Source organism: Mustelus asterias, chromosome 17, assembly GCF_964213995.1.
Source record: "Mustelus asterias chromosome 17, sMusAst1.hap1.1, whole genome shotgun sequence".
NCBI classification, from domain to species: domain Eukaryota; kingdom Metazoa; phylum Chordata; class Chondrichthyes; order Carcharhiniformes; family Triakidae; genus Mustelus; species Mustelus asterias.
The window spans coordinates 70727826-70751802 of NC_135817.1; the positions used below are offsets into that span (position 1 = coordinate 70727826).

General features: G+C 41.3%; 1 protein-coding gene across 8 annotated transcripts in view; it reads left to right on the top strand.

Moving 5' to 3' along the window:
- bbx (BBX high mobility group box domain containing) overlaps nucleotides 1-23271 on the top strand; it is a 209923-nt gene extending 186652 nt beyond the window's left edge. For 6 of the 8 annotated variants that reach the window (XM_078232941.1, XM_078232937.1, XM_078232940.1 and 3 more), the window contains 6 exons: nucleotides 1181-1319; nucleotides 3430-3578; nucleotides 4261-4332; nucleotides 7062-7250; nucleotides 10745-10952; nucleotides 13514-23271. In XM_078232941.1, coding sequence (XP_078089067.1) covers nucleotides 1181-1319; nucleotides 3430-3578; nucleotides 4261-4332; nucleotides 7062-7250; nucleotides 10745-10952; nucleotides 13514-13601 — 845 coding nt within the window. In that variant the 3' untranslated portion in view covers nucleotides 13602-23271. The remainder of the gene's footprint in view (nucleotides 1-1180; nucleotides 1320-3429; nucleotides 3579-4260; nucleotides 4333-7061; nucleotides 7251-10744; nucleotides 10953-13513) is intronic. The other 2 variants (XM_078232939.1, XM_078232944.1) reach the window with 1 other exon arrangement.
- The last annotated feature ends 706 nt before the right edge of the window (nucleotides 23272-23977 follow it).

The window sequence follows — 23977 nt, forward strand, 5'->3', positions numbered from 1 at the left end:
ACAGTGGTTAGCACTGCTGCTTCACAGCGCCAGGGACCCGGGTTCGATTCCCGGCTTGGGTCACTGTCTGTGTGGAGTTTGCACGTTTTCTCCGTGTCTGCGTGGGTTTCCTCCAGGTGCTCCGGTTTCCTCCCACATTCTGAAAGATGTGCTGGTTAGGTGCATTGACCCGAACAGGCGCCGCTGTGTGGCAACTAGGGGAATTTCACAGTAACTTCATTGCAGTGTTAATGTAAGCCTTACTTGTGACTAATAAATAAACTTTAACTTTTTTAAAGATGGTGCGAGCTACCAAAACATTTCCCAGATAACAACAATTGTCCCCAAGCTGCAGGGGTAAGGTCTAAAAGGAAATACGTGTTCGCCTCCAGTGATGCCTTCTGTAACCAGATGTTTATGGAACTGGCAGTACAGATCCTGCCTGTTTAAACTCCCCTCCCGTCAGCAGATGAGCATTTTCAAAGGGACAGGGATTGTTCTGTATTGATTTCAACTTTGTCAGCATTGCTAAGATCAGGGACCTGGAGTCTGCCGAATAAATTGCGATAGGTGAAAGCATACTGATTTTAATGCTCACCCCAGTAGCTGGGAGAAAGAACAATACAGCACAAGAACAGGCCCTTCGGCCCTCCAAGCCTGCACCGATCATGTGTTCCTAACTAGACCATCCGTTTGTATCCCTCTATTCCCAGAGTAAAGATTCACATAGGGAGAGCACTTTCAGTCTCTGTTCTGTGGCTGGTGTGGCAGCTGGCACTGGATAACATGAGGCACAAGGTCAGATGTTACAGCACTGACTGTCGCGCTGAATGGAGGATTGCAGATCTCAGACTATTGTCTCGCTGATGCTTTTGTGCAGTTCAAAAGTGCAGGCCAGTAGATGTAGTTAATATTTACCATTTGAACGCATGATTCAAAAGGTTTGCTAATGAATTATCAAATTCAAAATTTTAAATAATGGTGAATTGAAACCCTAGTTTTAATAATATAAATTTCCCTCTATTTGAGCAGTTACTTACAAAAAAACTTGGGGAGAATTTGATCTTGAAAAGATGCAAGCTAGTTCATTGCTGCAAAGTAAGAATTAGGTTTCGAAGGAGTCTGATGGCGTGGTGGAATGTAGACCCAACTCCTGGAGCGTTCACTGAATGATGCAGAAATGTATTTGCGTTGCTTTCAGGTAAGAAAGCCTCAGGAAAGGGAGGTTCGTCTGACCACGAGGGATGTTGGAAAGAAGAAGATTGGCCATTTTCAAACGTTGGGACCAGTGGAACCAAGAAGTTGAAGAAATTGAAACAAAAGGATGAATCTGCTCTTGGGTAAGAAGTCAGTGGCTTTTCCTGCTTTCCTCGCCACTCATGTTGGCGATTTAATCTGGCAGCCTGTCTGCCACTCAGTCGTGATTAGCTAATGGATTTGTGTGTCGAACCGTCTTTTGCGTCTGTATTGCAAACTGTACTATTATAAAATGGACTTATCACTGACATCTGATTTTCAGTGGACCTTGAAGGAAAGGATTATACCCACGACACCATCAATCTTTCTGTCTGTATGCTTTTAACTGTGACTGATAGCATCATATTATGTGATATTTTATCTGTACGGATCAAATGTCGGCTATTAAAGAGTACTTCGTTTTTCAGAACGTTCACCCATCAAGAATATTTTGAAATGTGTGCCCACAAACATTTGCTTTCCTCCATAATTGAGCAACATCGAGGTTTTGTTTCGGGATGGAAACATTCTGCCAGTGCTTTATTATAGAATCGCTACAGTGCAGAAGGAGGCCATTCGGGCCATCAAGCCTGCTTCAAGAACAATCCCATCCAGGTCCTAACCCCATGTATTTACCCTGCTAATCCCCCTGACACTAAGGGGCAATTTAGCATGGCCGATCGACCTAATAAGCACATCTTTGGACTGCGGGAGGAAACCTATGCAGCCACGGGGAAGAATGTGCAAACTCCACGCAGACAGTCACCCAAGGCCAGAATTGAACCCCGGGTATCTGGTGCTGTGAGGCAGCAGTGTTAACCACCATGCCACCCTAACTGGACTATAATGTCATGTCTCCCTGACATCACATTTGGGGGAGTACCCCAATGATGCGCTGGGGAATCTCTCTTGGAAGTTCCCATATAAGGGTTATCCAGCAATTGTCCAGAAGCGCTAATTTCCCCTGGATAATTGCGCTGGGCAGGGAGCCATCTGACAAAAGAATTTAAATTGCTAACTTTGAATGGTTCTGCCAGTTTTAGCCTCATAGTTACTCTGAACGAGTTAGAAGGAAAAGAAAATCACTTCTAACTCCAGAGTAACTATATTAAACACCTAGACAGAGCACTACATGGTACAGCTGCACCCCCAACCCCCAGGAGATTCCCTATACTCTCTTCAACTAAACACCCCCCCCCCCCCCCATCCCGGTATTCCGTACCCACGCAGGATGACCCAGTACTGTAAAAAGAGGGTATACTCCCTTCACTCCACTCCTTTTACACTTTGCCGTTGGAGCTGTGGACACGCTTCACTCCTGGTCTGAGTCAGGAATTGGATAAGACAGGCGCTTTACAATTGAAGCGCAGGTAATTCGCTACGGAGCGGCAATTGGCTGCTGATTAACCCTCTGAGGAATTTACCGGCCTACGTTTCTCACTTCTGCGAATAACCTCTCCAATCCTTGGTTTTGTACTTTTTGCACATGAGCATTATTAGTTTTCATATACATTCTTCTGGTTGTCATAAATCACAAGTACAACATGTGACTCTTACTTCGTACGTCATCGGTCACACCAACCCCGTTATGAAGCTGCGTCTCTCTGTATGTTGTGACCTAAGATTTGTAGAAACTAACCAGATACTGCTCCCGTGTGTCCAAGCGTCACCAATTGCATTTCAGCTGAATAACGCTGAGCCTCAGGTGGAGATATCTGCTCCATCTTCTTCGAGGCAGTCACTCAGTCTCTGTACCCATTAACTCCTACATATTACAGTCTAGACACACGAGCTGTTCTGGATCATTTCTATCTACTTTTCAGTTTGTTGTAAGTATTTATCTTTTTCTGCACACTTCCTTGCACTAAGCACTAAAATGCTGGACAAAGTCGAAATGCAAAACTATATATGGTAGCTTTCATTAACCACTACACTGGAGGCAAAAAAGCAACACCTCCTTCTCCCTCTGTACCAAATCTCGACTTGCATCAAATTCCCAACTTGTGCAGTTTCATCGGATCATACAGCCCAGATGAGGCCCTTCGGCCCATTGAGTCTGCACCGACACATTAGAAACACCAGTCAGCCTGTGCTGGCTACCCTGTCCAACAAAGATCTTGTTTAACCTGGAACTGAAGGAGAAACCTGGAAAGCTTGTGGATAATCAAGAACATGAAAATAATGTGTTTAAGAACTGTCTTCTTTGCCTTCCAGGTTAGGGAATCTAGACCAGGAATTTGCAAAGAAGTTCAACAGCCTTCCACAATATAGTCCAGTAACCTTTGACCGCAAGAACACAACAGTGACAAGGAAAAAGAAAAAGAACAGGAGTGGATCCACTGAGCAACAAAAAAGTGATAAAGGTAGCACTGGAGGAATCACTCTTATGGCAGAAGTAATCCGAGCACTTGATTTTGTGCCACTCTTTTGAGAGCTATTCAGTCAACTAAATGAGTAGTTATAATCATAAGATCCCTACAGTGAGAAGGGGGCTATTTGGCCCCTAGAGTCTGCACCGAACACAATCCCACCTAGGCCCTATCGTATTAACCCACGTATTTACCTTGCTAATCCCCCTGACGCTAAGGGGCTATTTAGCATGGCCAATCCACCTAACCCGCACATCTTTGGACTGTGGGAGGAAACCAGAGCACCCGGAAGACACCCACGCAGACACAGGGAGAACGTACAGACTCCACACAGGCAGTGACCCAAGGCTGGAATTGAACCCGGGTCCCTGGCGCTGTGAGGCAGCAGTGCTAAGTGCTGTGCCACCATGTCCCCCACCCCCCTCCTTGCCCACTGCCACTGTTCTTGTAAATAATACCCCTCTGTTAATTCTAACGTGGAAGTTCGCAAGTATACTGTCCTTGCACTGAAAATGACCAGTGGGCCAGACTTAAGTAGCCTAAGGCGTATCTGTACTTTCATTTTCCATTATTTAGATCAGATTGTGGGATTACCATTACGCTGTTGGCATTAGGAACCCATTTGGTTAAAGCCAACATTTTCTTTTTTTATATATTTTTATTTATATTTTTTTAGGATCATCTCCATCTCAGAAAATAGTCAGCAAGTGTAAACACGAAAAGAACACACATCATTTAACTGAAAAAGGTACCAATAAAGGTTAATTTTGCTATTTAATAGAATTTTTTTGATGGAGAGAGTGGGATAAGGAAAGAGGTGGCCTCAGCTCTTGAACCCTTTTGGAAATATCGCATTGCTTAGCTTGTGCATAAGAGCTGTAACTGCAGATGTTCACAGAACGACACATGGATGGAAATAAGCACATAAAATATTTTAATTGTTCCCAGAGGACGTTACACATACGAAAAAGCGTGCATGTAAATTTGTCTATAATGTCCTAAGTGCTCCAGTGAGACTGTTAGGTTGCATATTGTGGCCTCGCAGTCTGTTGAATATAATTAAATCCATGGTAATCATATTCGGTTAATCTCTTTTTATTACTATTATCATAAATTACAATAACTATGAAACAAGTTATACTAACTTTCAAATGGAACAGCCATTAAATGAATGGCTGCAATAAAAGTGTCCTAGTCTAAATTGACCGCTAATTGATACTAAGAGATTTGGTGCCTAAACCTACGTGGATTATAAAGGCCAAATTAGACTATTATAAAATGATCTTGGAATTTAATTTCAACTTTCTCCAATGTCAGAAACCCAATTATAAAAACATTTGCTGTTTAAAATCCATTGGCTTCTGCACTGTGGGTAGAATTTAAGTATGCAGATTCCACTGCAGAGATACAATGCATTTCTAATAGAGTGAAAGTCAATGTCCTTAATAATATCATAGCCTCCAGTTAAGATAGCCATTTAATGATTTCTAGTATTCCTTTGAATCCAGTAAACACATCATTAATCTACCATAAAGCATCATTGCAAATCTTTGAACAACTATCCATTTAATCATTTAGCAACTCAATCTCACACTGGGTACATAGAACATAGAAAAGCTACAGCACAAACAGGCCCTTCGGCCCACAAGTTGCGCCGAACAATTTCCTTACCTTCTAGGCTCATCTATAACCCTCTATCTTACTAACCTCCATGAACCTATCCAAAAGTCTCTTAAAAGACTCAATCGAATCCGCTTCCACCACCACTACGGGCAGCCGATTCCACGCACCCACCACCCTCTGAGTGAAAAACCTACCCCTAACATCTCCTCTACACCTACTCCCCAGCACCCTAAACCTGTGGCCTCTCGTGACAACCATTTCAGCCCTGGGTAAAAGCCTCTGAGAATCCACTCTAACAATACCTCTCAACATCTTATACACCTCTATCAGGTCACCTCTCATCCTTCGCCTCTCCAAGGAGAATAGACCTAGCTCTCTCAACCTATCATAAGGTATACCACTTAATCCCGGCAACATCCTCGTAAATTTCCTCTGCACCCTTTCTATGGCTTCCACATCCTTTCTGTAATGAGGCGACCAGAACTGGGCACAGTACTCCAGGTGGGGTCTGACCAGGGTCCTATACAGCTGCAGCATTATCTCCCGAGTTCTAAACTCAATTCCTCTATTGATGAAGGCCAGTATTCCATACGCCTTCTTAACCACAGCCTCTACCTGCGACGTCGCTTTGAGCGTCCTATAAACCCGGACCCCAAGATCCCTCTGTTCTTCCACACTGCCAAGCGTCTTACCCTTAATATTATATTCTTCCATCCTAATCGACCTGCCAAAATGAACCACCACACACTTATCTGGGTTCAAGTCCATCTGCCACTTCTCCGCCCAGTCTTGCATCTTATCTATGTCTCGTTGCAACTGCTGACACCCCTCTACACTATCCACAACACCTCCAACCTTTGTGTCATCAGCAAACTTGCCAACCCATCCTTCCACTTCCTCATCCAGGTCATTTATAAAAATCACAAAGAGCAAGGGTCCCAGAACAGATTCCTGAGGCACCCCACTGGTGACCGACCTCCACTCTGAAAAAGGCCCATCTACAACCACTCTTTCCCTTCTGTGGGCAAGCCAGTTCTGAATCCACAAAGCAACGTCCCCTTGTATCCCATGCCCCTTCACTTTCTCCATAAGCCTTGCATGGGGCACCTTATCAAACGCCTTACTGAAATCCATTGGGGTAAAGCCCTAAATATAAAAGTGATCACCTACTGACTATCTCTTAGTGAAATTTGGAATGTACTTATACCACTGAGTGTCAAATTCAATTGTGTTACCCAATATGCTTCTGTATTTAAATCTGGTGCTGGAAATTCTTAAAGGAAGGAGTTAAAGCACAGGACATGTCCTAAACATGCAGTGGTTGTGTGCTTTTCTACAATCAGTTGTATCAAGGTCATTGGTATTGTACACACTATCTATGGCTTCCCACCTCATTCTATATATTTGAGGGCTGTGGTAATCCTTTGTTTCTGGCATGTGTGTCGTAATTAATTTGGAAGGATTTTAACATCAGCCTGGAAGCTTGGGAAAAAAAATTCTACAAGTTTCTGGCATCAATGTTTTATAGTGATTGAACTGGATGATGTGGATTTGCTTCAAAAGCATTTAGCCAAAGAACTGAATTCTAATGTGTACATATTGTGCATCTTTTATATCAAGCTATTTATTCAATTGGAGACACTAAGTAAAAATTATCAGCAATGTGGAGAACTTTCAAAATAATAGCAAATTGGCAGGGTTAGATCAATTAAGGAGGCATAAGTATCAGCACTGGAAATAGGTCGATAGATTTCTACAATATTCTCTAAACAAACTCACAGCGCGTTCTTGTTTTATGCTCGTCAATACTACCGGAGTGTTGGTAAGTGAACTTAATAGTTTCTTATATTTCAGCCATAGTACCACAAGACACGAACTCTGAGGAACAAACGGAGAAGGTGGATCATGCCCCATCAGTTCCAAGCAGTCCGCTAACAGCCGTGACACAAGAACCCCTCGTTGGCAGCCAAAAGCGCAAGGCCAGAAAAACAAAAATAACACATTTAATACGAACAGCTGATGGCCGTTTGTCGCCTGCAGGAGGTAGGTGTAGGATGACCAGACTTTGCAGTCAATGGCAAAACAGCAGCGCTCGCCGTTCACTACCCACCGATTTTATGCAGGATTTTTGGGTGGCAGTTCATGGTATTTGGAGGTCATTTCCAGGGCCATGCCCTCAACAGGGGAGTAGAGAAAACTAGTCAGTACTTAAGTTCAGACGGTGCCCACTTTTGTTCTGGAACACCAACCGCTCCAGTGGCGGTAGTCTCTTCAACCAACCAGATTGGAAAATCCTCGCTGAGGTACACAGTCTAAGCCAGGAGGCATAACTTGGAAATATTGAATTCAATGTGAATTCATGTACAGAAAATAAAATAAAGAGAGGGAGAAAACGATGGGATTGAGAGAGTATGATAGAAGAAAAGAATTAAAAATACTTCTTAAAATCTCTAATAATAGTTGAAGTTCAAATGAATGGAATTCCACACTGGTAAAGCTACATTTTTGAGTTGCTTGGCAGTATTTAAAACTTGGAAGACCAGTAAAAATCCACTTGCACCTGAATGTGCAAGCCCTAACCTCCTCTGACATATTTGGGAATTAACTAGTGGGTAAGTGCCATAGCGGCGTGTCTTTCATATACTTGAATCCCAACTTGATCAGTGAGTTCATAGAAATCATAGAAACCCTACAGTGCAGAAACAGGCCATTCGGCCCATCAAGTCTGCACCGACCACAATCCCACCCAGGCCCTACTCCCATATCCCTACATATATTACCCGCTAATCCCTCTAACCTACGCATCTCCGGACACTAAGGGGCAATTTTAGCATGGCCAATCAACCTAACCCGCACATCTTTGGACTGTGGGAGGAAACCGGAGCACCCGGAGGAAACCCACACAGACACGAGGAGAATGTGCAAACTCCACACAGACAGTGACCCAGCCGGGAATCGAACCCAGGACCCTGGAGCTGTGAAGCAGCAGTGCTAACCACTGTGCTGCACCAGCACAGTAGCTGGTGTAGCAAGGCTTGTGAAAGAACAGTGCAACACAGAAAGCACTTCCTGATTTCCTCATTTCGTTGTACATGTGCAGACTCAAAAAATGGAATCTTCCCATCCCGCCCGCCACGGGAATTGTGGCAAGCGGGACAGGACCATACAAAGGTCCTTGACCTCGGGCAGGATTTTCCAGTCTTTGGGCGAACACGGCCAGAAAATCCCACCCCAGATGTTGCTGGAGCTGACAGCCTAATTATTACTTCTGTCATAAAGTGCAGATAACCATGTGTGTGCATTCTTATAAAAGTGGAAGATAATGTTCTGAGAGGATGGACTTCTGAGTAAATAGTTGAAAAGGGTTTCGATTTGTAATGAATGCACTTGCTGTTTTTTAATGGTACAACCTCTATACTGAATTAATTTTTGATGGTATTAATATCAATTTCCATTTGGTACTGTATTTTAGTTTCCTGCGAGACATTCAACTTAATTTTGATTGAATTTTTTCATGTGTTTGTTTGCAGGAATGTATTACACATGCATTGCATTTAAGCTGTGATTATAACTTGGCTGTCGATCTCATATCAGTAGCTAAAGTAATGATCTGCAAATCCTTTTTTTTCTTGTTTTTGTGGGTATAAAGATTATTTATTAATCACAAGTAAGGCTTACATTAACACTGCAATGAAGTTACTGTGAAATTCCCCTGGTTGCCACAGTCTGGCACCTGTTCGGATCAATGCACCTAACCAGCACGTCTTTTAGAATGTGGGAGGAAACCGGAGCACCTGGAGGAAACCCACACAGACACGGGGAGAATGTGCAAACTCCACACAGACAGTGACCCAAGCCAGGAATTGAACCCGGGTCCCTGACGCTGTGAGGCAGCAGTGCTAACCACTGTGCCACCGTGACGTCCCAATATCAATGAAGGGTGCACTTATTGCCCATCCCAAGTTACCTGAGAGATTGTTCATTCAAATGAATGGCTTGCTCGGCATTCAGTCATTTAAATTGTGTGGACCAGAGTTATGTATATGCCATTGAATACTGGCAACAGATTCCCTTCCCTGAAGGATATGAGTGAAGCATTGGGGTTATTGCAACAATCTGATCTCTCTCAGTCATTTGATCTCGTGCCAGCCCACAAATTACCATATGAAAATCTCTGGGTTACCAATTCAGTACCATGCCCTCGGCAGTACTGCACCTAGTGTCATGGACCGAGGCAAGCTTTGCATATGTGCGCTTATGACAATTTTTTAACATATTGAAATGCCAATGAAACGCACTTGCTTCTCAATGCATTTAAATCAACATTTTTAAGTTTATAAAGTACTCGGGAGGACTCTGAAATGAGTCTTATAAAAAATGCTTAAAGTTGAACCCTAACTCCAGAATTCAGTGAAGTGGTACCAGAAAGTGGAAGTTAGAACTGCACCATAAGTGCACCCTCCTTTTGCCCATTCCTAGTAACTTTAAAACAATGCCACAATACTTTTTGATGGTAATTATTCATCCAACTTGGGTGAAGGTTTATGCTAGGGTTTTGTTCTATAATAAGTTCTTGATCCCACTCGTGTAGGAAATAGTGAGAGGTGAAGCCGTTGTACACAAGAATAAGTAATGAGCACCCAAACCACCCTGTCTCCTTGCATGTATTTTCTGTAGTCAGTATCAATGATTGCTTGCACAATGCCATTGGAAGAGACCTTAAACCAAGTTAGCTATCTTCCCTCTGTCAAAGGGGGATGTACAGAGAGAAGTGACTTACTAAAATAATGAGAGTAATTCATTTTTAAATGTGCTGGCATTAGAGTCATAGAGGTTTACAGCATGGAAACAGGCCCTTCGGCCCAACTTGTCCATGCCGCCCTTTTTTTTTAAAACCCCTAAACTAATCCCAATTGCCTGCATTTGGCCCTTATCCCTCTATACCCACCGTACCCATCTAAATGCTTTTTAAAAGACAAAATTGTACCCACTTCTACTACTACCTCTGGTTCCAGAAACTCACCACCCTCTGTGTGAAAAAATTGCCCCTCTGGACACTTTTGTATCTCTCCCCTCCCACCGTAAACCTATGCTTTCTAGTTTTAGACTTCCCTACCTTTGGGGAAAAGGTACATTATTATGTATTTTTTCCCCTTTTCTAAATTCCCTATTTCAGAATTATGGACGGCACGGTGGCACGGTGGTTAGCACTGCTGCCTCACAACGCCAGGGACCCGGGTTCAATTCCAGCCTCGGGTGTCTTCTGTGCGGAATTTGCACGTTCTCCCCGTGTCTGCATGGGTTTCCTCCGGGCGTTCCGGTTTCCTCCCACAGTCCAAAAATGTGCAGGTTATGTTGATTGGCCATGCTAAATTGCCCCTTAGTGTCAGGGGGACTAACAAGATAAATACATGGGGTTACGGGGATGAGTCCTGGGTGGGATTGTTGTTGGTGCAGGATTGATGGGCCAAATGGCCTCCTTCCGCACTGTATGGATTCTATTCTATTCTATTCTAATTGCTTATAAATTTCTGCAGATCTGACCAAGGAGAAGATGCCATGTAAACAGGAAAAGAAAAGGCAGTCACTAAAGACAAACACTTTAGTTAGTGAAGTCAACGACAGTCGTTCAGAAACTGAGCAGGCATGCAGTATTTCACCAGAAGTGCAAACAACATCTGCAATCCCAGCGTTTTTCAGTTTAGCTGCTTTGGCAGAAGTTGCAGCCATGGAGAATGCACATAGGTGAGGTGATGAATAAGGTATTGGCACAGTGTAAAAGAATAATCAGTCAGTAACTGCAGAGTGTTTGTTTTAACCGTAGGAAGAGAAATTGTTGGCAAATTTTGAAGATCTTACCAATATTGGATCAAAGTCATATTCCACAGTAAAACCATTCAATAAAGCAAAATTAGTTCATCACGTAGTGTTCCTATCGGTATTTTTTAAAATGTCTATGTATTGCAATATATTTAATACTATTCCTTTGGTTACCTTATTTATACTATCTGGAATGCCTTTTCCAGCCTCACACTCTGACTGGTGTTGAACAGGAACAATGTGCGCAAAGTGCACAGGAGGGCTGGTAATTTCTCCACAGGAAACGCCTCCTCATATTGCTGAGAAATATTGAAGTGCCAAGTATTCCTGCCAGCAACAGGAACAGCGAGCTGGGGCATTTCCCAAAGTTACATTCCCGACTTCAGAATGTCGGCCCATTCAAACGTGACCCAGCTGGAGTCGGGGCTCCGACTTCCTAAATAGATTCAGAGGCAGCTACGGAGGCAGGCAGGTTCAAAGGCCCACCTTTGGTCCTGAAGAGATTGGCTGAGAGCTATCCACGGATTTAAAGTCCTCCAGCCCTCACCCCCCATCCCATAGCCCTTTCATAGTTCAAGTGTCGGTCACATCGCAATCCGCCACTTCTACCGACCCAGAGAAAATGGCAGGCAGGAGGAACGGCCTGGTAATTGTCAAATTGCAGCCCTACCCCACTCCTGTTTGGTCCTCCAGGTGCGAGCTAGCTCAGTGTTGGGAGGGAAAAATACAGCCCCTAATTTTTGGCTTGCGCTCAGTAGCACCCTTCTGACCCTCCTGTTGGTGGAATCCATGGGAAGGGCGCAGCACCAGGTTTCAATGGACAGCCTTGTCCAAGGAAAACGAAGCAAGAGGCCAAGATCATCCCTTCCAGTCTCACCCCACGCCCACCCTTGGTATAAAGGTGGTATAAAGGAGATGGGAACCCAATAAAATGGGCCTCCATTCTTTGATTCTAGGGGCAAGTTCGTAAAACTGACCAGTGCATCTCTACAATATATTAAAAATCTTGCATCTGTGAGCACTCCCTGTAAACTTCTTCTGTCATTATTTCCTGCCTCTACTTCCGACATTTTGCTATCTAGGGAATAAGAACAGAAAATGAAAGGATTATATAATGCTGATCTACTTGGAGAGACTGGAGAAGCTGGAATTGTTTTGAGAACAGTGAAAGTTACGGAGAAAATTAATTGTGGGGGGAAAAGCTATGAGGGAGTAATGAGAAGAAACCATTTTCGCTGGCAAGAGAGCCAATAAACGTGGGGCATGGATTTAAGATAATTGGCAACAAGGGGAAGATTAAAAGAAATGTTTTGACACCAGGCCATGTTTTCCCCGCCCCAATGAGATAGGAACGGAGGTAGGACAATAGATAAAATGGCCGCTGAGGAGCGTAACTGGAATGCTTGCCTCCATTTCTGCCCTCCGCCATTTTCTTGAGGGCAAAGGAAGGAGCAAGCTGTGGAACAGGCCCAATCCTGTTACTGAGGTATTTCGCATTGACGTGGGCCCCTGAGAGCCCGTTCCTAATAATTTTCTCATTTCTAGCGAGGTTGTCGAACATTACAGCTGTTGGAATTCAAAGCAGCTCACTAGAGCTGGAGACAGGGTCAGCTGTTAATGTGAGAAGATGCAGTTTGAAGTGGAATTGAAGAGGCTTGCACATGGCAGAGAGGTCAGGCCCCATGATATAAAAAGTCTTCAATTTTTAAAGTAGGCATCACCAGCCTACCGTGCCCTAGAGTCCTGTCTCCCTTCCAGTTTAACGTAGTCCGCCTTTTGACTGACCTGCCTCCATTTCCATCTCTTGTCAGCTTATTAAAAGACAGACCCGTCCCTTAAGCAAGATCCCCAACTCGGTGAGAGTAGCAGCTGCTTCCTGTTTCTCTTCAGGTTTGGGTCTCGGAATTAAACCCCCCTCCAGTGAGAAAATCCAGCTGAGAGAGATCTTACAACCTGCAACCTGAAGGAGTGGTGGAAGCAGATGTAACCTTAACTTTCAAAAGGGAACAGGATGTATCCTTGTAAAGGAAACATTTGCAGGGCCATAGTGAAAGTCCTGAGTAGGACTTTCAGAGCTCTTTCAGAGAGTTGGTGCAGGCACAATGAGTCAAATTTCTATAATACATGATTAAAAATGGAGGCAGAATGCATGCATAATAGTCTTATTGAAACCAGTCTAAAATTTAACAAGCAGATTCTAATTTCACACGCAGTCTTTGTCATGCCCATATAGCTTTTATTAGTTATGCCATCTAGTGGTATAGTTTGGGTGCAAAATAAACCTGCTATTTACAATATTTTACTGCAAATTCAAGCTTATCTTATTAGAACACAGGAAACTTGTCAGTTCATGCACCGTTACATTATGAAGGTCCCCATGAAAACGTGGGGCATTAAATGCTGATAGTGAAGGTAACTTGTTGGTCAGTGTGTGTGTGTGTATAAGTAGCACTGATTCTTATATTGTTTGTTTTGTTTTTCTGCAGAGGCCAGCGTGCAGTTTCTCTGAACCACGATGGACAACCCAAGGAAATGGCACAAACCTCAGTACTTATCTCCTGTGCAGACCAATAAATGCATTATTACTTTGTATCTCTACAAAGTCTAGAAACACAGGAGATGGGTCAGTTTGACCTGACATAGACTGCATTGTGGGAGTCTCGCCCTTCCGTGGCTGGGGTCCTCACAAGACAGCTGGGAAACACTGGCTCGGCAAAGCCCCACGGACAGGCTCAGAGTTTGAGCATTAAACACTTGCGAATGGGGCTCGACCAGTTTCTCCAGCTTTTGGTTCCCTGTCTGAAGACAGCCTGGTTATATTAAAAAAAATAGCTGTTACACAGAGCAACTGCCCATGAAACCTACTGGCAATTCTTGCCGCTGCACGCTACACGATCAGAGTGTGAGCTACTCGAGTTTGCTGCAACTTCTAGCTTTTCTCAAGTAACACTGATGCACTGTGCTAGTGACTAGATATTGTCAACCTCTCTTTTTTTTTTTCCTTTTTTTTTTAAAGCACATTTTGATTTGAGCTTCACAGAAACTGTTTAATCATGAACTTCTGCCCGATTACTGAGATGGTGTGGCAGGAAAAAATATTATTGAAGTTCGAAGTTCTTTACATTTGCCCATTACATTAAGACATTTTATTTCAATGGCGCCATTATTTAGTTGAAACCTCTGTTAATCTGTAGTTGAGTTTAATAGCACAATCTGTCTCTGTACAGATGATACCTTTTGTTACACACATACAATCTTTTTTGCTTGTTGTTTTTTTTTGTTTTCCATGATGACTCGACACCTATTGTTTTTGCTTCCTCTTGCTAAACCTCACTGGCCCTGCATGGGGCTGGTTTACTGGACGTGACTGTTTTCCAATATACTGTTAAGATGTGTAAAGTAATTTGCTTATTTTTTAAGCAATTAGGCACTAATAGTGGCAGAAATCCTGCAAAGCTTTTTAGGTCCCAACTGTTGCACTGCTGTGTTTTTTACAGTGAATGATTATTATGATGGTTGTAGGGTTACTAATTCAGCAAATTACTGAGGAGATATTCAGGTCTTATTTCAGGTTGCAGAAGTATTATCAGCACAAAGGAGAAGAGAAACAAAAAAAAAGTCTTCTGTCAGACCAACAACTACAATTACTGATGTTTAGTACTGCTTAGCTTGAAATGCAAAATATTTTTCTTCCCATGTTGGTTGGTTGAAGATCATGTTACCAGAATGGAAAACAGCTTGGACTGAAAGTGAGTTGGCACAACCTGTGAGGGTCAGTCATCAGCATCTACATGAACACAGTCTTGCACTGTTCCATGTAGTCACAGTAATACAACACCAGTTGTTGCCTGGGCATTAACGGTCGTTAACCCAACATCCTTAACACCAACAAATGCCAGATATTAATTGTACGAGAATAAGTCTATTTTTCACACAAACTTGCAGGGTTATTCGGTGTACTGTATGTATTATATCCAATTTTTATAAGCAGCACACGAGGAATAGTACATGCTGTTCACGTCAGAGATGTTTTGTTCTTTTTGAAGATTGTGACTGGAATTTGCAATAAAAAAGCTAGTAATAAATACAATGGCACAGTTATAATGGAACATGTATTAGGTGCTCCTACCTGAACTAAACAGCCTATGATGCACAAATATATCTTGCTGTCTGGTTTAGATACATGTTAAACCTAAGCAAGATCTGACTCCAAGAATAAGATACTAATAGACGGATGGTCAAAATCTGAAGTACATTTCTTGGTAAATTGTCATATTCATAGTAGGTTTTGTTTGCAATGTTAAATTCTTGGGCAATCATATTCAACTTCTAAGAAATGCTGACTTTGTAATTAAGATTTGTGCGCCAAAAAATGGAATCCAGAAGGGTGGAACTGTAGGAAGGAATGTTGTCTGCACGTGATAGTCTTTGAGTTCTAACTTTACTTGTTTTTTTCCAAATGCACATGTACTTTTCTCCAGTGTAACTTCTGTGATGGCGGTTATAAATTTATTTAAGATGTCTCACTTTGAATTCCAACCTTGACAGTCAGATTAATTTGCTTTTCCCACCCTCGGTGGATGAAGTTGAGTTGGCCTCAACTGAGCTGCTAGGGTGGCGCAGTGGCACATTGGCAAGCACTGCTGCTTCACAGCGCCAGGGACCGGGTTTAATTCCAGCCTTGGGTGACTGTCCGTGAGGAGTTTACATGTTCTCCCCATGTCTGCGTGGGTTTCCTCCGGGTGCGCCGGTTTCCTCCCACAGTCCAAAGATGTGCGGGTCAGGTTGATTGTTCATGCTAAATTGTCCCTTAGTGTCAGGGAGATTACCAGGGTAAGTACGTTCGGTTACAGGGATAGGACCTGGGTGTGATTGTTCTTGGTGCAGGCTCAATGGGCCAAATGGCCTCCTTCTGCACTGTAAGGATCCTATGAAAATATTCTATGAATATAGACACTTTGAAGATATGTAAGGCCTGCCATAAAGAAGAAAATATCAATAGTATAGTCGCCATATTAACCATATTCAACATTTTTGAAAGAAACATGAGTTTCCATTAAGGCTTTGTGGGTTCATGAATCACCTTACATGATTGAGATACAGTTTTGATTTGTGATCCTATGCTGCATCAGTTGATCTCACTGGTGTTTCGACATTAATCTATTTATCCCAGCACATCAGAGATGATCTGTACCAGTGTCTGATAGTAACCACACCGATGCCCCATCCCATCACTCAAAATGAAAACACGTAGGCATAAGAACTGAGCCTCAACTCTGTTGGTCCCAGAATGAAATAGCCATCAGTAACCACATTGAAGAAAGGCGAGTGACCAGGGTTGAGTGTTGTGGGGTGGGAGAGGAGGGGAGTGGGATGATAGATAATAGGCCTGTGGTCATAGATAGAACGATGTATCAGCATTAAGTGTTGACATCAGGCGAGAAAAAGCAAAGGGAGGGATTTGGAGGAAAGTAAAATTTCCGAAGCATGCAGAATACAGAAACCTGGATAGATCTTAGTGCGTTATTTCAGATTAGGTCAACACTTATTTCTGTACCTTTTAAAAAAAAAATTCTATTCACGTAGGTGAGCACAATTTTATTAGTGGAGACATTAATCCTAATACAAGTTTCACTGCAATTTTGTGCCTGTTTATAATGCATACTTTATATAAAAGTGGAGGGGAGCAATCCAAACAGTGTCCAGTTCATATCGAACTGACGCATTTCACTCTGGATTCTCAGACATTAAGAGAATGAAATCATCAATTTCTTCAGCAAAATGAAATATAGTTCTGCCTGACAATGCACAAACCCAAGTGTGAGTCAGCTCTTCCACCTCATTGTTACTGGGTAAGACAGGTGAACATTCATTCCCACCCCATTCTGTTTTCTTGCTTAGTCCACCCATTTCTACCTTTGACATGAAAAATCACAATTTGCGATTCAGGTTTCCACACCAAAATAGGCATGTGGACCTCAGGAAAGCTGTGGCTGCATTGTTGATGTGCTTTAATTTGAAGCTTTGGTCTTCACTGTTGACTACCAGGAAATGGGCGCACTTCTCTCAACAAAACAATAACGTAAACCAAAAATCCTTTCCCTGACCTGTATCTAAAGTTCATTTATCCAGCAACTGATGCTGTACAGCACAGATTATTTATTCGGCGCAAAATTACTGTTTGACTCATTTACAAGCAAATTCTTAAACTTTCTGTTTAAACATTCTGGACTGTAAGATTAATATTAAGTTAGTTAAAGGGAAATCGGGGTCTAAACTAACTGTACGGTTAAGCAAATGAAAGGGCTTAGCTCGCTGAATAAAATTGTAACTTTTGTAGCTGTAACCTTTGTAAAATTAAGGAGTAAGACTTCATTGTACTCAATTTCTTGAAGATCGATAGGACAGTTTCCCAATTGGCTTGGTGTTTGCACATCTCTTTCACTGGCTTACCAAGTAAAAACTCAAAATAGCCCATCCTGGTAACATGATCCTTTTGTGACTGCTTTATACAATAATTCATTTACTCTTTGTCATTCTAGCTGTAAAGAACCTTTTGTTAACGTTTTGTGCAATTGCCATCCTCTGCTTGTCATTAGAAATGTCTTTTCCTCGTTGTAGAAACCAGCTTTTGCCCAAAGTCTAGCTAATATTTAAAAATGGAAAGAAGTACACAAGTTACTGTATTTAAATGTTTCACAATGCTTTCTCACACAAGTTGAGTATAATGAGAAAAAAATGTCTACATTTTATGGTTGACCAAGTAGAATACAATTCATTGTATTTTTGCATTTATTTTGTTTCCTTTACCATTAAGTGACATTTCCATAAGATTAATTATGGGTTATGGAGTTTAACCATGATCTCTTTTCTTTGAATTATAAAATGAGTGTGTGACTACATTGAAGTATAGCTTATTGCACTTGATATCACTTTTTTTAGCATGTGAAAAGGCCCCAAGATTTGGTCATCAACATAGATGTGTGAGTTCCTAAAAAGTGTTAATATAACATGTATCAGCTATACTGGTGCTTAATTTGGGAGTGTGCCCATTTGCTTACACTGAAGCCCATTAACATTCACGGATGAGGACTGTGGACAACACAGAGAATTGATCGTTCATACGCATGTTCTGCCTTTCCTGTTTTCACTGCTATAAATTATTGTGTCAGCACCATTGAGAGTTGCCACAGAGTGAATTTACTAGTCTTTCTACGCAGAAGTGGACAGGAAGAGTTGCATTATTGGGCTTCAGGAATGGCTCACTCTTTACTTCCCTTCTTCAAAGCATTAGCAAGCTTTTAGGTTTTGCCCTTGCACATATTTAAATGGATACACCAAGTGAGACTTGGAAAAAAATAAGACTGTGTTAGAAATTTCCTCGAGGCTTCTCCTACTCCCAACACCATAACTTTGGCAGAAGTTTGACAAAAATGCTGCATAAGCATGTAAAGATTCAGCTGAAGAACAAGGAGAATCCCCGTAGAAATTTACACAGTGCAAATTGAACCAACAGGAGATTAATCCTTTCAACTCTCAATGTTCACTACTGCTTTCAGAAAAGTATAATTTTGTTCTTGTGGCCTTTTTTTTTGAAATATTAAATGCTTGATACAAAATTAAGTATCCATGGAATATTTAGAGATTAGGATTGTTTATATAACCAGGCATTTTATTTTGATGCATAATACTTGCCCTATAGTTAAAGGTTACGTTAATAGGTTGATGCAAGGGTAATTGTTGCAAGGGAAACATTCCTTTTGTAATATTCCTGTTGAACGTATGGCTGCAGTAATGGTTTATGGTCTTGATTGTGTCCCAATCAGGAATTGCCGTGATTAACCTGACATAATGGCCCATGGACCTGCATTTGCCACCCATTATTACAAGTTACACTATTAGTTCTAGCAATTGTGTTGAATTTTCACAGAATAAGCTAATAAAATGCAGTAACCCAAGCAGGACAACATCATTTCCTGCCTTCTAAAGAGAATAAATGTCTAACCGTTCATGAACATTAGTTATAAAATTTGCTTTCCTTAATTTATCGGCAGGACAACATTTTTTTTCAGGGGCCTCTGTGCATCTATTTTCACACTCCCAATTTTTTAATACATTGACTAGTGGTAAATTATCTGCAAGATAGACATCAAAATGACCCAGTCTTACAATAACATGCGAGGTGATTATTTAAGACCAACTAAATCAAACTGTGACGGTTGATGGGTGGGTTAGTAGATGTGGTTATTGCTGTTGACAATAGTGCTGCAAACAGGAAGTTCTTCTTGACAGCATTCCCTGTGATGGACTGTAGGAGCCAGCTACAGCTGGTTAGCAATGCTTGCTGCAGGAAAATGTTTGGTGATCAAAAATTCCATGCGGTAGTCCCAATTTGCAGATCAGGACAAAATGCAGTTTAAAGAAGTGGCCACTAATACACACTGATGACGTCTTCAAGAGAATTAGTTAAAGCAATTAGTTAAAAGAGTTTTAATGTAAGTTTGGCTACTCCTGAAGGATCCTTTTGCACCTAGGAATTGCCATTTTTCCAAATGGGAATAGTCCAGGTCGTTGTAACTTGATTTATACAGAAAGGATTTATCTAATCCTTGATGTCAATATTTTATTCACAAAGCATCATCCAATTAACTTGTACTAGTGAATTCTAATTAGGGCTTTTATTATTATTAGGAAATACAATAACTGATCATTTGCTGTGGCCCCTGAATAAGTTAATTTACTATTGCTTTGTCCGACGTGAGCAGAATGGGCGTGGGACGGTTCTAAGTATGACATTTGGAGTTCTTCTCTTGTGTGGATACAGAAAAGGGGGTGAAACAATACGGCAGTCTTAAAGGTGTGACTCCACATCCTATGTACAGGGCCTGGAAATTTGACTTATTCTGGTTGTAATCCCAAATAATTTTGTTCTAAGACCAAGTTGACATGTCGCTCAGTTAATGAAGGATAATCTTGGGAACCCTTATCATCTAAGTAAGTAATTGCTGAGCCGTGAGTTAGTTTGTCATTAAACAATACTCTTAAGTAGTGACTGAAATAGCAACAAATTATTGCTGCCATGTAATTAATGTTTTGTTCAGACAACTGAACCTGGAATGTTGATCTTACACTTTTATAGTGGCTATGAGAATTTGCTTTGCGGATGTAATTTCCTAACTCAGATCTAACATGCACATTTTTTTATCGTAGATGTTTATTTTAAATGAAGTTAGAATTTAAACAAAATGGATAATATAACTTGGAGAAAATGATTTCTTTATGTACTACAGTGAGGCACATTCAACAAGCTCAGAATGTGCAGTGTATTCTAGCGGACACTTTTATTTGGCCTTAAAAATGTTTAATAAGGTATTTAAGTATTTTCTTGAATTTGTGTTGGAGACAAAGATGGCTTTGCAAAAGTTAAACTTTTTTTTGTTGTGGTGATGTCTTATTTATAATTGCTGCGGTAACACCCTGTGGCCAAAGAGATCATTCATAATTGCGTTTCTTACTTAGTATTTGATACCGAATTGAGAAAAGGTTTAATTTTTGGAAAAGTTGGAAGAAAAAAGAAACTCTACTGACCCAGTCACGTGTACTAGCTAAAATATTTGTGTCACACCCTTGTGGTCACAGGTTCAAGTCGAGTAAGCAGCAAGGCAAGTAGATAACCCAAATGATAATGGAGAGGATATACAGTAATAAAACATAGCCCACAATTAGAAACAGTAGAATGTGGCCTACAAAGGGTTGGCAGAGAACTGAGTGATATGCCTGTATTTTTGACCAAATGTACGCTACAGTTTGATATTTTATAAATCCAGATTTGCTTTAGGCCAATTAACAAAATGATTCCAGTAGTATATTTTTAAATGGTGGTTTGACAGATAGATTGAAATATTTAATTGTTTGGAAGAGGGATGGAATAGTTTAATAATGTACAATTGATTTTAATTTTAATACCAAAAATGCAGGGATGTTTCCTGATTCACAAGAAGTATTAAATGAATTATATTTCATTAGAATAAAAGGCAGATATATAAGTAATTAGTTTACAGCAGACAGTCAAAGCCATGCTGACTAGCCCAGAAATTCGCTATTCATCTTTGTGAACATCTGTAATCTCTGGGCTTTGATTATACTGCTGGGACTGTTTAAAGGAAGATCCCAACCTGTTCCACACCAAAAAGAAAGTGTGCATTATTGTGATAATTCAGTCTTTTGTTTGCACTTAATTGTTTAATTCAAAATAAATTTCAAAAGCACAGCAAAGTGGGAATTTAATTGCTTAAAATTAAGTAATCAGATAACCTGAAAGAAGCAACTTTGAAATAAAAGTAGACTGTGCACAAATAAACGTGTTCAGTTTGTAAAGAAAGCGGGACAAAGTTGCAGTTTAAATTTTATTTATGTTTGATATTTGTTGAATGCACCTAGGAATTGCCCATGTCCATTATGGGCGTGTGTCCGCCAACAATTACATCATGGGCTCTAAGAAAACTTCAATTCGATTAATTGTTCTTTTTTCTTACGAGAAAGCTCATTTTGAGACTCACTTGTGATATTTTTTAAATTAATCTCCATCAAGCCTGAGTTGGTGGCCTTGTTTCGACAATGCTATTATCATTGCCATGTTTTGGATCGGAACTGAAGTGTCAACTGCCCAAATCTTTGCAAATGCATAGAAAGGTATGGAATGCTTCCTTTGAACATTCACAGCAAGTGAACTTTCATTGATGTAGCTGGAAAGATTCCTCTGGCTCACTTTTTTATTATTTGGGCGTACGGTTCAGGGAACTGGGCAGCTGTCCACTAATGAGCCAGGGGTTTTGATGCCAACATTGCATCAGCAACAGGGCTTAACTGTGCAAATGTTCCTTGTTTAGTGAGACGGATCACCATCAGCAGTACTTCAATTCAGTTTTTGGAGGCCTTTGATGATCCATATGCTTCAAATTATTTATATCAGTAAAATGTAAATAGAGTTTCAGTTGTGTTAATGTAACCATTGATACCAGTAGTGTCGCTATGGCAGTGTTTTGGTGGTAAATAATCCATCGACGGTTTGAAAACTCAGGAAGGTGCTGAAACCTCTAATTACATTAATCAAACTCGTATCAGACACTTTGTAACGTCATAGTTCACAAGAGTATCCAAATTAGCGACGCAATTACATTGCACATAAAGACTGTTTTTAATTGACCCAAAAACCACACGAGGCTGGCCAGTGCTTTTTGTTTTAATTCTCAGCCCTGGTTCCAAACTTGTTTAACAGGTTTCTTGAGTTATGTTGTCCCAGTCGACGCACTTCGGAAGAGCTGGCTGTTCAATGACAAGCAACCCTGATATCAAGTGTGAAGTTCTGAGATCTGTGGCAGTAAGAATTAAAGTGTAAAGGCCCTGTGTCATCTCATGATTTGTTATGAGTAGACCCACAATGTCCAAGAAAGGGCTAAGCATGGTTCCTGTCGCAGTGGTATTTAAAAATGACTTGCAGGATCAGCACACTATTAGGCGCGCATACACACACACACACACACACACACACAGAGGAGTTGTGACGGCGTAGATGCTCAGCGACATCATCACCATACTGAAATATTTGCCTTTTTCTTCTTGTTGCAGGCAACAAAGTAGATGACATAGAGCCTTTATTTGTAAAATGTTCAATAGTATACTACAATTCAGAACATTAATTGAAAGGATACATAGTGTGACTGAATGGCATCTTCAGTTTGATCTTGCAGAGTGAATGTGGATGTAAGCTATTTGGTTAAACACACTTATGGTAATTAGGAGACTGCTGTAGGTTCTCATTTTGATGTTCCTAGGAGAGTAATTTCAGTAAAGTATAATTTTGAAAACGTGAAGCAAAATTCTTGGTGATGTTAGGATATCCCCATTACACGAGAATCAGTTCTTGTTACAGAAGGTGCCTGTGTATATAGCTCCTTTGTATTGCTTTGAGCAGAGTCCCTTATATATTTCTTACTAATATGCTCTGTAGAAATTGAATTCAGAAATTTTACTACTGATAATTAAGAGTTTAAAGCCACTAATTATATAAAAGTTGCATAATTTGACAGATGATCATTTTATATTGCGTACTGTTTATTGCCTGTCTGTTTAGTTTTGTGATTGAAACACAGATTTCCTTTTTCCTCTGTTTATAATGCTGTATGCTGCTGCAGTGTTATTCTCTATCATTATTTCCTAGCAGGCAATAAAGCATATTGTACAGTATTATATAAATGAGTGAGATGATTATTTATGAGAAAATGAAATCTTGACTTACAACCAGCCAACCCAAAATTGAAAGACATTGAAAGAACGTGACTTAATTCACCTCCACAAGTTGATTCCAGATAAATAATTAATATTACATAAAACGTACACAATGGGTGCATGATTCTGAGGGCCCGTATGCCGTGGGCACAAATCCAATTAAGGCCACTAAATCTTGGGAGAGGTCCATAATGGGATTTGTAGTGGCGTGATTTCAGTTTGAGATCTTCCCCACCCCCACCAGTGATGTAATCCTCTGGGCGTGATCCTTAATTCCATTGACTTAATTTGAATATCAAACGGTTTAATGCCCTTGCTTCTGGGAGCATTGAATGCTCCCGCCGACACCCCAACACTTGCTGGAGTGACGTCACGTCGGCAGGAATCACGACTGGTTTTCAAAAATGAAAACCAGTAAAACAGTCATGCTGCTCACGCCAGAGGGCACGGAGATGGGTATAGCGCCCACCCCCCGCCCGGGTGGCAATGGACATTGCCTGGTACCTTGGCAGTGCCGGGGTCGGACCTCTGTGTAGCCCCATTAGGGAAGGTTCCCCTTACTTGGGAGGGGGGGGGTCCAATGGATGATGAGGGGGAGGTGCCCCGATGCTGGCAGATGGGGGGCATTGATGTCGAGTCACCCTGAAGCTTGCCTTGTGGAG